Here is a 12,876-nt window from a genome sequence, read left to right on the forward strand (position 1 = left end):
AAATCTGGTCAAAAGTAACATAAAAAATATTCATATACATTTTTTTAAAACGTGGTTTGTTGCTAAATGTTGCTGTTTATTTTAGCATGAGCTACTTTACAATCAGCGCCCGTAGCTTTAGGGTTAGCATTAATAGTTTTTTTTAACTGAAAAATAAATGTGCGGCACCAGGTGTTTGTTGCCCTCCAGTGGTGGGAATAATAACAGCAGCAGAAGAAGAAGAAATTAAAACATATTCTTTAACCACAAAATAACATGACTTCCTCTTCAAACAGACAGATCTGACTCATAAAAATAATTGTAGACAATCAAAACTATGAAGTTTATCAGTTAAACCAATTAAACATTTACTTAGTTCACCAGATAAACCAACCTTTACCAGGTTTACTAGGTAAACTTTTACAATGTTTAGCAGTTAAACCTTTACTAAGATTTAGATATTACTCACCCAGATATATTAAAGTAGATCCTGAGTTGACTAAGTGTGATAACTCCTGATTTATTCCAGAACTAAAGCAGCTCGTGGTCTTTTCATTGATAAATTAAAACCTGACATGATCCATGTTTTTACCAAACAGGAAGTCTCACTGTCTTCACTCTTCTTGTCCTTCATTGGTTAATAAGCATCACGTGACTCGCTTTGCTAAGAAAGGCCATGAAACATTGTGACTCGGAGCAAACGATGGGCGGAGCTTCTCAAACATTCATTCGTCTCTTTGGCGTGATTGGCTGACGAGTTCCAGCAGCGAATAGCAGCAAATCACAGTTTGATTCATAAAATAAGGCTTTGAGCAAAAGCTTCAGAACCAGAGGTTGGAAACCAGTTCAGTCTGTGGTCTGACCTGGTCTCAGGAGTCCAGTCTGTGAGGAAGTCTGTAGAGACAGGAAGGAGAATTCAGACAGGACCAATATCACAGACACAATAACAGACAGGACCAATATCACAGACACAATAACAGACAGGACCAATATCACAGACACAATAACAGACAGGACCAATATCACAGACACAATAACAGACAGGACAAATATCACAGACACAATAACAGACAGGACAAATATCACAGACACAATAACAGACAGGACAAATATCACAGACACAATAACAGACAGGACCAATATCACAGACACAATAACAGAGAGGACAAATATCACAGACACAATAACAGACAGGACAAATATCACAGACACAATAACAGAGAGGACCAATATCACAGACACAATAACAGACAGGACAAATATCACAGACACAATAACAGACAGGACAAATATCACAAACACAATAACAGACAGGACAAATACCACAGACACAATAACAGAGAGGACAAATACCACAGACACAATAACAGAGAGGACAAATATCACAGACACAATAACAGAGAGGACCAATATCACAGACACAATAACAGAGAGGACAAATATCACAGACACAATAACAGAGAGGACCAATATCACAGACAGGGCAAATATCATAAACACAGACCTGGTTCGACCAGAGGAATGTTTGTTGGTGCTGATTGGTTTGGGGACGTGGTGAAACGATGGGCGGGGCTGAGTGGGTGGAGCCAAACTTCTTGGTTTCTTTGGCACCATCGGTTTGAGAGGAACCAAAACCTGCAGAGGAACCGGTGACATGTGAGTACAGGACTAGATGGAGACGCTTCTGATCAGAAAGGACTGATTCTGTGATTTAGATTTGTCCCACGGTCAGCGAAGACCTCACTGCTGACCTCATTAAATCACAAATCACTAATGATCACCTGACTCTTCACTAACCTGTGCAGGCGAGACAGGATTGGGCGGCAACGGCTTGGTGGGAGGAGCTGGACGACTGGTTAGCGGCTGTGAGGGTTAGTGAGGAAGAGGAGGGAAGAAGAAGAAGAAGAAGAAGAAGAAGTGACGCTCAAAGGCAGCACAGACTCACAGGGCGACTTTATAAACGGATGCTTAAAGTGGGCGGGGCTGTGACCAGCATTCAGCTACATGAGTTTTGGAACTCTCTAGATGATCAGTGTGATGTTTTTTCTCTTCGATGTATATGATTATATACATGTAATACAAGGATAATCCACCATGGGGCAGTAATTAGTTTCCTTTCCAGCAACTCTACAACATTATCATTTATGAGGAAAGATGCACATGTGGTTTTAGAAGAACTTTTTTAATTTTTTAGAAGATTAAGGTAAAAAAAACATTGAACATTTTACTGAAACGTCAATAGGAAGAGTTAGTGCATTGATGCAGTGTGATATTACTTTATATATCTATATTTTAAGTCTTTTTTTTTTTTTTTTAAAGTAAACTAAATAAATGTTTAAATTACATAATTTGGTAACCAACATGGGGAACAGACAGAGATGTAATCACTGTGAGTCATCGCTATCTGAACAAGGACATAAACTGTTTTTACGACCATGCAAAATAAAACTTTTGTAATCCATAAAACGAGAAAAAATAAGTTAAATGTTATAGACCTCACCGTGGCAGTTCCATTGGTATGAAAATAGCATTAAAAACAGTTCTTAAGTATGTATGGAATTACCAATTTGTTGACATGTTGGTTATTTATTATGTTTTTGTTGGTTTAAAAACAAACAATATTCAAGCATCGAGACCAGATATATCAAATATTATACAAATTAAAACTTATAAATAGAAATTGATACTATGTTTTTGGTTGTTCATGAGGAACAATAAAGGCCCCAATTAAAAACATTGGATTTTTCTGTCAATTACTTAATGATTCAGGCTTTACGGGGTTAAAAATATCATACATGTCATACACATACTTCCTCTGCTGACCTGCAGGGGGCGTTAGTGAGACAAGCTCCAGCTTTAACTGTATCCGTTTCTATTCGTTGCGTTTCACCCACAGTGACATTGATTCTTCCTCCTTTGATGTCGGACATCAAACAAAAACACAAACCTTTCTCAGTGCTTGTACCTGATTGGAGCAGGGGGCGGCAGGGGGGTCAGGGGGCAGAGGCTTGGTGGGTGGAGCTGGACGCTCTTTGACCAACTGAGGCAGGCGGTGGTGAGAAAAGAGCCGGAAAAAGAGTCGAGTCACTGCAAAGCAACCGCTGAGCATTCTGGGAAATCCTCATGCACTGAAATGTTTAAGCTAGTACTAATAGCAAGGTTGGGCTCAATTATAATTGCAATTGCAAAATCAATAATTAAAAGTACAATTAAGATGTAATTATAATTGTAAGCATAATTTTAAAAATGTTACTGTTATAATTGTAATTGAGTTCAGATATTGACCTTTTCATTGTAATTGGCATGGAAATTCGATAAAAAGGGTTAGGGTTAAGGTTACGTTTTATGAGGTTATTTATTAAAAGCTGTAATTGTGATTAATTGAGAATGTAATTGTATTTGACTTTCAGGGGAAAATAAAAATGTAATTTTAATTATGATGAGAAAAAATGCAGGTCAAAGTAATTGTAATTGAGTTGTAATTGGAGATGAATCATTGATGGCATAATTGTAATTGAAAAATGTAATTGACCACAACCCTGACTAATAGCATTGTTTTATTTAGAGAGATGCGGGTAGCTTAGCGTGTAGCAATGAGAAAAGTTTAGTTTTGAGACAATAAATGTTTAATAGATTATACAATGACATCGTCAGCATATTTTACAGGAAACTGAAGCTTTCTGAACAAACCACGTGAAATAAGATGAATCATCTTCTGGGTCTGGTTTCTCTAAACTAATCAGCTCGAAATCTGGATAACGGATTGGATCAAATCCTGAAAATGGGGTTGTAAAATAAAGAACTGATAACGTAATCTGATTAGATCATGTAATCCAATTTTAGTTTGGGTTTTGTAGAACTTTTAAGTAGGATTGGGATCACTTTGATCCAAAAAGTCTGGATTAAACTGATCCCATCAGAAGGGTGGATTCAGAGTGGATTTCAGGCACAAAATGTAATGAAACTTTAAAAGTGGATTAAATATTCATATATTTGGATCATGCAGTAAAACCTACAATATATTTATTTTTATTTCATATATATTTGATCTGTTCATCCGTCGGCCTACAGTGATCAGGTAAGTTATAACAGTATAGACCTACAGCAAAGTAGAAAGAGTTTGGCCTCATAAAATAATCCCCTCAACAGCTAAATATTGACCACAAATAATTATTTAATTCCGTCAATAAATGATGTATTTATCACAATCAAAAACATTGTTGTTTTGTTTTTTGATTATTTTTTAGTGATGCATGAAATGATAAAACAGGATAATAAAGCAACGACATCGCTGGTTTTTAAAATCCAAAACAAATGCAAAACAGAGGTAGTGTCTAACTATTGCATCCCTTGTTGCACGTCTTGTTTGCTGGTTCTAGTTCTGGTTCTGGTTGTGGTTCTAGTTCTGGTTCTGGTTCTGGTTCTGGTTCTAGTTCTGGTTCTAGTACTGTCAGAATGCAGGAGGTTGGTCAGGGTCTCCTACGGCTTGATATCCCTACATCAAACTAAGATTAGCTCTGGTTATCCAGATTTGATGATCCTGAAGAGTTATTATCTGGATCAGATTGATCCAATCCGATCTTGCTTTGAAAAACCGTCTCAAAAATAAAATGGATTACGTGATAATGGAAAGGAAAAAAAAGCATTAGCAAATCAGGATCAATTTTATCTGGATAAAGCGTTTTTAGAAACCGGACCCAGGAGTGTCCATGTCTGGTCCTGGAGATGTATCATGTATCCTACGCTACATGATACGATCAATAATCTGTAATAAATTTGTTATTGTCACCAGGAGTTTGAACAATGATAAAACAATCTTTCTCTTAATATACATAAAAATAACTTCATGATGTTTAGCACAAAAAACCTGAGCCTCAGTCAAAATGATGTGGATTTGCTAATTGATGGAGTCAAAATTAACACAGTAGATAAAACCACATTTTTAGGAGCCATTGTTGACCAAAAACTTGCTGAGTATATGTTTGTCGGAAAATAATTAAATCCTATAGGTATTCTGTGTAGAGTCCATCTAGTTTGTTTAAATTATCTATTGTAATATGGCTTGGGGTAATACTTGTCAAAGTTATTTAAACAACGTTTTGCTAATTAAAATTCTAAGAGTGTTGGATTCCTTGGATTGGTTGTCTTTATCTGATTAGAAAATACAAAATGTTGTCAATTTTCAAAGATAACAAAAGTAGTTTATTCATGTATAGAGATGTGCACTTGCCCACTGAGTTACCAAATGTATTCTGTATTCTGTAATTCTGTAACCAAAACAGAAATACAGAAAAACCAAAAAACCAAACAAGCAGCGTTTCTCTGTTTAAAATTAAAATTTTTGGATATTTACGGGGAAACTATGGATGAGAGCTTCATGTTTTAATCTCTCGGGTCAAACATTCTTGAGTTGTTCTGAACAGTCCTTTTTTGTGTATTCTCATCTGTAGTCAGTGTTGTCTTTTTTTATTCCTCCTCCTCTCTATCGTTGTTTGTGTTGGCCTTGTTCCCTGCCAGACGTTGTTAGCATTCCTCCAGTTCAAGAATAGTTCCTCTTTCGAAGGTGTTTGGAAGGTTTTTCCCTTTTCATCCATAATGTCACCACTCGGGAATGTCTCTTTTGGACACACAAGTTTGCAGCTTGTTTTGTCTCTACATCAAGGTTAATCCAGCTGTTGTTAGTTTTATTGGCAGTGTTTCCACTGTTAGATTTAACTTGTATAAACACATTATTATATCTTAATTCATAAGCAAAGTAGTAATTTCATTGTACAGGAAAACGTGTTTCTAACTGCACATATGACAATAAACACTTTGAATTTAAATTTAATGTAATCCTTAATCACCCCACCACCTAGCAATTGAAATGAATAAATGACTCTTGGTTTCCACATTTAATTCAGTCTCCGTAAAATAATCACAGTCTGAGTTTTGTTTCCAGTGTTTATATAGATCTGGATCCATATCCATGATTACCATCAGTAATGTTGTTGTTTAGGTGGATCCTTCGTATTTTCCCAAGTCTTCCATCGTTTTGATGAGGATTGGTTTTCCGTTCTCTTCTCCCAGTGGTGTGATGTAAATCCTGCAGTTCCTTGTCCACATTTTTAGAATCTTTCCTCCTTTTTTTATTTGGCGTGCCTTCCATGCGATGCTTGCATTTTTTTTGGTCAGGCTTTCATTAATAAAAACCTTCGTTTCCTTCAGCTTTCTTCCTTGCTTCAGTAGTTCTCCTTTGAATTTCTTATTCGTGAAGGTTATTTTTACAGCTCTGTTATCATTTTTCTTTGGCAGGAGATGGCAGGAGTTGATGTTGTCAGGGTTCAGGACAATGTCCTTCGACTCCAGGTAGTCAATGACCTGTTGTTCAATCGATTTTGTTTCTTCGTCACTCGCGTAACTCCTGGGTTTTATCTTTAGGCCTGTGATGATGACATCTTTCTCTCTTTCCTTTTGTTCCAACTTTTCAACCCTGGCGTTCAACAATTTTATCTCTTCAGCATTTCTTTCATTCTTTTCTTTCAGTACCTTTGCTTCGCTTTGTAGGTTTTCCAGTGAGTTTTCCACCGTCTTTTCCAACGACTTTATCTCGACAGATAGGTTTCGTAGACCCTCGCGTATCATCTCCTTGACCTCTTCCAAACCCGAATTGGGTTCCGAAGGGCCTCCTTGCGGTTTTTTCACCATTTTCCTTCAGTCTTGGGCCCAATTTTTCAGGCTGTTCAGCTGTAGCCAGCTGTAGCCAGCTGTAGCCAAGGTCGTGTTATCGGAGCGAATGAAAACACGTCTGCTCTCTCCAAAGACCAGAGAGTCTTCTACGAACATGATATGTGATTAAAGGAACCAGCAGTGGTGTAATGAATCTACTGGTCCTCCTTGTTTCTTGTGATCAACTTCCATGTGTCTTGACATTAGTGGCTAGCGTTATATATAACTTGTAAAAATAAATATTTTTACTGCCCTCAAAAAAGCCGTTTGTGTCTGTGCAAAAATTGTTTTTGCAAAAGTGTCAAATGGTAGAAGTTCCAACATCTATTATTCCTCACACCACCCTCACAGTCGATAGTCAGTCACCAGATTATTTAAATACTATTTGGACCGTGACACTGTTCGGTAAAGTTGGCAGATATTCACAGATTCAGACTTCCAGCATCAATAACTCCATAACAAAACGTCATCGTTTATCAAACGCAGCAGAGTTAATGTCCGCCCCCGTCTGTGGGTCCCTCTGTGTGGTGAGTTTAAAACATGACAACGTCCATAGTTTTCTCGAAAATATCCAAATATCTCACAAACAGAAGATTTTCATTTTAAAACAGAAAAACTCTGTTAGTCTGGTTTTTGATTTTTCTGTATTTCGGTTTTGGTTTTAAGTCAGTAAAACAAAATAACCATACTGTTTATTTGTTATTTTGATTTGGTTCCAAAACCAAAGAACAAAGGGTACACAGATTATAAATGAGTGGCTGTAAATATCACAATAACTCATTTTTCTTCTACTTTGTCAAACGTGAGAGAGTGAAAGGCTGAAGAAGCTAACAGGTGAGGTTACCTGCAGCGGGGGTGTTAGGGCGGGGTCAGGGGGGAGTGGCTTAGAGGGAGCAGAAGGTCTGTCATCAACCTGATGAGATAAAAACAAGAGGATGGAGGCAAAGCAGCGAGGAACACATGCAAAGAGGTTAAAGATCAGAGGAATAACATTATATGTGGTAGTACGTTATAAAAACGTCTACTGTACAATAAAACCCTCTACGGTTTATGTCGCTAATTGAATGTGTGTGGTGATGGTCCCACCTCTGTAGCTAAAATATGATTAAGCTAACAAGGCTAATCTGTTACTTAGCAGTAGCATGTTCATGTCACTCAGGGATACTAGTTTACAGCACTGTTAGAGGAGCCGCTGGGCCCGGTCCATGTGACTGAAGTAGGTCCTCCTTGTGTAAGACACCATCAGCTACTGAAGCACCGCCCACTGTCGACCACGGGATGGGCGGGGTCAGATCCAGCCTAATTCTACATCATTTAACACGGGCTAGGCTGTGCTCAGACATGAGTGTTACGTGTTTTATTTAAAGTCCCTCCAGGATTTCACGGCCAACTTCTGCGATTGTTGCAGCAGCTTTTTTAAAAAACTGCAGTAAAAGTTGCATCATTTTGAGGCTTTATTATTTTCCATAACATTGCCTAAACTCGTCAATTTGCCAAAGAACCATATTGCCTTTGAATTATTTCATATCAATACAGAAAAGATTCACAATAATTTAACAAAATATGGATTATTTCCATCACGTTTCCAGTGCAGAGAATATTACAGGGTATCAGTTTAAGTTTTTTAAACAAAAACAAAAACATTCTAAAATAAATAAATGGTTCTTTTCCTGTGAGACTCTTCTGCAACTTGAGTCTCATGTGTTCAGCAATTTTCACATAATAGTACAGAGCCTGTCAGAAATATGTATTCATATAGAGGGGGCTTAAGTAGTTGTCAATTATGGCCAAATGAGTATGTGTTTGAAGGTAGAATTTGATAAAAGACACAAAACTGTTTATTAGCATTTAATATTTCTTAGTGTAGGGGTGCTTATCTGTGTGAGTGTGTGCATATGTGTGTGTGTGTGTGGTGTTAGGGTGCCGTTTGTGGTTGGGGGGGACACAGGGGAGATCTGTACTCTCCAGCTTCTCTGCCGGGGTTAACTCCTGTGCACCTCACGCTCTTTAAAGATGGTACAGCATAGAAAGAACAGGCTGTTTTGCTGTTGTAGAGCTGCACTATATAACATAAGACTCGCTACCTATCCGGGATACCGTGGCGGACTCTATTCATTGGCACGCACATTCTCTCCTTCGTGGGCTTTGTTTTTTTCTTTGTCTGCACATGCTGTCAAAGGTCAACACTACAAGAAGTGCAATCTTTTTAAGACAGCAATACATGTTTTGTTATTGCAATTAAATACATTTATAGATTTATTTTATTGCATAATTGTGACCATCATCTGCCCTCCCTAAGGAAGGGTAAGAAACACTTTATTAAAGGGAGAATATAAAAAGAGAGGGCAGTGTTACACATGGGTGGGGGAAGGGAACAGGGAGGAGAGACAGTCGGGAAGAGTTGATTATTTTAAAGTGAGAGTGAGATGTGAAGTTGTAGTTGTGCATATTGTGCTTATTGTGCTGTGTAATTAAGCCAGTCTGGTGACCATTGTGAAGCTTAGGTATAATGGTGGTGGCTGTGAACAGAGGGAAGGAGTGAGTCGTAATACTTAAAACAGGTATTTAGGATCAACGTGTCTAAAGTTAAGCCCAGTACCAGTTTTATCCCTCCAAGACCAGTGCATCGTAGACCAATGTATGTGCAAGAACCGCTACTGAAAACCCAAGCACCGCCCCGGACCTGAAGATGAGGCCAGGCCAGCAGAAAGAGTGGGGGCCAAGGAGTCCCGTGGGCTCACTCTCACACACACACATCAGCCATACACAGTACATGGTGTGGCGTGTGAACGGGTTGAAATGCTTCAGAGCTTTGGTAGTGTGAGCGTGCGGCTGAGACGCCCATCCCCTCTCTCATGTCCGTCCGGTGTGGCGTACTGGGATTGCATTGTACTGAGATTTGATATGCGCGTGGCACTACCGAACATTTATTTTTGCTACTTACGCTGTGCTCAGACTGTTCATTCAAGTTCAAAGTTAAAGTTCAAAACAATTTTTGGCATAAGATGCACTTCACTGACAAATACCTTGTTGAAATATTTAAAATACATTACTACACTTCTTAATAATCAAAATTAATGTGAAGTCCAAAATGATCATATATAATAGTGGAGGTTTAATCAGGTTATTTTCTTTAAAAGTCCTTCTAGAGCAGCAGGAGATCATTAAACAGTTGCGTTCGTGAGACACATTTGACTCTATTTTGCTGGAAAGAGTCAGAATGGCTATTGTGACACAGTTTGTAACCAGACTAAATGGTGATCCCAGCTGCCGGCTCTAGAAGTTGATGCTGACACAAAGCAGACGGACTTCAGCCACGTTGTGTGGCCGAATCGACCGGAATCTTTAGTCAGATTGGTTAAAATTGTGGAAATTTGCGGTGATTAGACAGAATTGCAAGGCCGCGCAGAATTTGCGGGGATTGGCTGAATTTGCATTATTAGTTGCGATCGTAACATCGCAAATTCCTTGAGGGTCTGAGTTTAGAGCCACAAAGATGCAGAAAATGGATACTGTGGTATGTGGAGGTGAAACGCTGCTTTTCGCGTGCGCTGCGTGTGCGTGTCCACCCGTGCGTGTGAAAAGTTACTGTAGTGTATATTATTGGAGGTGTTTTTAAATGTAGCGTGATGCTACCAGCCAATGACTCCATAGCTGCTCTGTTTGCATCATTAAGCAGTCAAAGCTTTACTTTGTATTCAGTAACAGGAGAATATCCCACACTTCTCTCATTCTACATTTCACTGCTCAATTAAAATGTGATGCGTGAACATGATATTATTGAGAGCTGAACTGTAATTCTGATAATTGATTCTCGACAGAGAGAGACTCCAATTTAGGGTAATTAGGAAAAATGCAGAAAAAAGGGTGAATTTGCGTGAAAAGAAATCTGAACGATTTCGTTTTTTTTTTTTATTTATTCAAAACTAGGCTCCAACATGATACTGGGACAGTAAGCAAACATTTACACTATTTTTCCTCGGAAAACATGTGACTGAATGCCGACAAATTGGTGAAATTTCTGCTCCATAATCTCATTCGAAGCTCGTGCTACGTAATCGCACGGCTGCGCGGTATTTCACTGGGAGTGAAATGGAAAAGTCCTTCCAGAGGACACTAGTTGCCATGGTTACCTGTTTGTTATGGGGCGGGGCCAGAGGAGCGTCGTTGTGAAGCATGTGTTGGTATCTCAGGGGTCGAACCTGCTCTCCGTTCCTGCCGTCCACTCGTTCCATCACTGGAGTCCTGGAGTGAAACGAGAACAGAGTTTTCCTCCTGATCAGCCGCACAACGCCACCATTTTTCTTCTTCTTCTTCTTCTACAGCAGGACGTGAAGCTCTACGTCAGGGATGGGCAACTCTATCACTGCGTGGGCCGCAAAAATATGATTGCATCTGATCCGAGGGTCACATGATCAATATTAATTTAGAATAATGACCAATCAGAGTGTTAACACAATGGGAAAAAAAGGCTTTTGTCTCTTTTTTGTCTGTGGTTTTGATGCTTTGTCAGTTTTGAGTCATTATGTGTGTTTGGTGTGTATTTTTCTCTCATTTTCTGTATTTTTGTTGTTGATTTGTGTATTTTTGGGGTGACTTTCTGTATTTTTGTTGTTGTTTTCTGTATTTTCCTGTCATTTTGTGTAATTTTGTTAACAATGTGCTTCTTTGGAGCTATTCTGTAATGTTTTGTTTTGTGTGTTTTTACAGTCATTATGTGTTTTTTTGTGTTTTTGGTGTAATTTTGTGTATTTTTCTCTAATTTTCTGTACTTTTTCTGTTGATTTGTGCATTTTTGGGATCAATTTCTGTATTTTTGTTGTTGTTTTCTGTATTTTCCTGTCATTTTGTGTATTTTGTTGACAGTTTCTCTGTCTTTATTCTGTAATGTGTTGTTTTTTGTGTTTTTGTTGTCATTTTGTTTGTTTTGTGTGTTTTTGTGTACTTAATGCAATTTTCTGTCAATTTGAGTGTTATTTTGTGTATTATGTTGAACTTTTATTCCTTCCAACTTTTTGAAATACAATTTTTTAGGATTTGTTTTGGGGGTTGCACAAAATTAGACCGAGGGCCACATTTGGCCCCCAGGCCACCAGTTGCCCATGTCTGCTCTTCGTCTTCTCTAAGGAGATATAATTCTGCCACAACTCTTAAAGACAACTCTCTCACAGGGTTGAGGCACAATGCTTCACAAACACATCAGGATCCTGAATTCAAAGCCTTCAGGATCAAAGACAGAAAGCTGCAAACAGACACTGAGAAGACTTCATCTCCCAGAATCCTCTCTGACTACAGGGCCGGAAAAAAACACAGCAGGCCTGGCATTTATCAAGCTTCTTACAGTTTAATCTTAGCCTTAAATAACTTGTCACGGGCATCGATTGATCGTGTTTGAGACACAACGACTCAAGTGTGTTAAAACGGAAGTGGAAATATTTCAAAATAAAAGACCCGGAAATAAAGTATGTGTAAATCCTATGCTTGATTCTTTGCTTGTGGTCCGCAAGGGTTGGGGATCATTGATCTGTGGTAGTTGTTCAATCGAGGCCCAAATCCGGCCCTTCGGAGCATTCAATTCAGCCCGCAGGAAAAAGTAAATGTGACAAAGAAAACATGAATATTTGTGTAAATGAAACTCAACGATATGTGAAGGTGCTCACAGTTTTCCTGGTGCTTTCAACGCATGATTGCAGTAATTTTTACTGTTAAACAGTTGATAAAAACTGAAAATCACAGCACAGCAACGATTTCTCCTTGGGTTCTCCTGTTTCTTGTGTTGTGGTTTGTGCATCAGTGTTACGAGTATACAGAGAACAGTAAGAAAGGTTCCGCACCGTCTGGAGTAAAAAAAAATAAATTAAAAAAAGTGATTAACAGCATTATTTTTTTTTTTGTGCATTATTTTTCTGTAAATATTTAATCGTAATTAACGTGTTAATGTCCCAGCCCTAATATATACTGTAGCTGTGGGGTGTGATCTATTGAACCAGTCTGGTGGTTACAGAGGGCGACCAACGCCCTAAGCAGTATTTCTAAGAGTCTTGATAAACACAGACCAGGACTCGGAGGGTTCGAGGGTACCTGGAGCTGTGGGCGGAGCCAAAGTCTACACCCCAGCCCTGGCAGTCAGACACACTGCATTGTGGGTAAGAAAACAGTGAAAACAATGTTTGTTTACATATTTTTACA

General features: G+C 38.6%; 1 protein-coding gene across 3 annotated transcripts in view; it reads right to left on the minus strand.

Annotated features, from left to right (window-relative positions):
* Positions 1 to 56: 56 nt before the first annotated feature.
* Positions 57 to 12,876, minus strand: part of adam15 (ADAM metallopeptidase domain 15) — a 31,870-nt gene continuing 19,050 nt past the window's right edge. The window contains exons 20-25 of one of the 3 annotated variants that reach the window (XM_028470657.1): positions 10,821 to 10,932; positions 7,532 to 7,600; positions 2,945 to 3,019; positions 1,777 to 1,842; positions 1,484 to 1,614; positions 57 to 873 (exon numbers count right to left, since the gene is read on the minus strand). In XM_028470657.1, coding sequence (XP_028326458.1) covers positions 849 to 873; positions 1,484 to 1,614; positions 1,777 to 1,842; positions 2,945 to 3,019; positions 7,532 to 7,600; positions 10,821 to 10,932 — 478 coding nt within the window. In that variant the 3' untranslated portion in view covers positions 57 to 848. The remainder of the gene's footprint in view (positions 874 to 1,483; positions 1,615 to 1,776; positions 1,843 to 2,944; positions 3,020 to 7,531; positions 7,601 to 10,820; positions 10,933 to 12,876) is intronic. The other 2 variants (XM_028470658.1, XM_028470659.1) reach the window with 2 other exon arrangements.

The sequence above is a fragment of the Gouania willdenowi genome, chromosome 16 (assembly GCF_900634775.1).
Source record: "Gouania willdenowi chromosome 16, fGouWil2.1, whole genome shotgun sequence".
Classification (NCBI taxonomy): Eukaryota; Metazoa; Chordata; class Actinopteri; order Blenniiformes; family Gobiesocidae; genus Gouania; species Gouania willdenowi.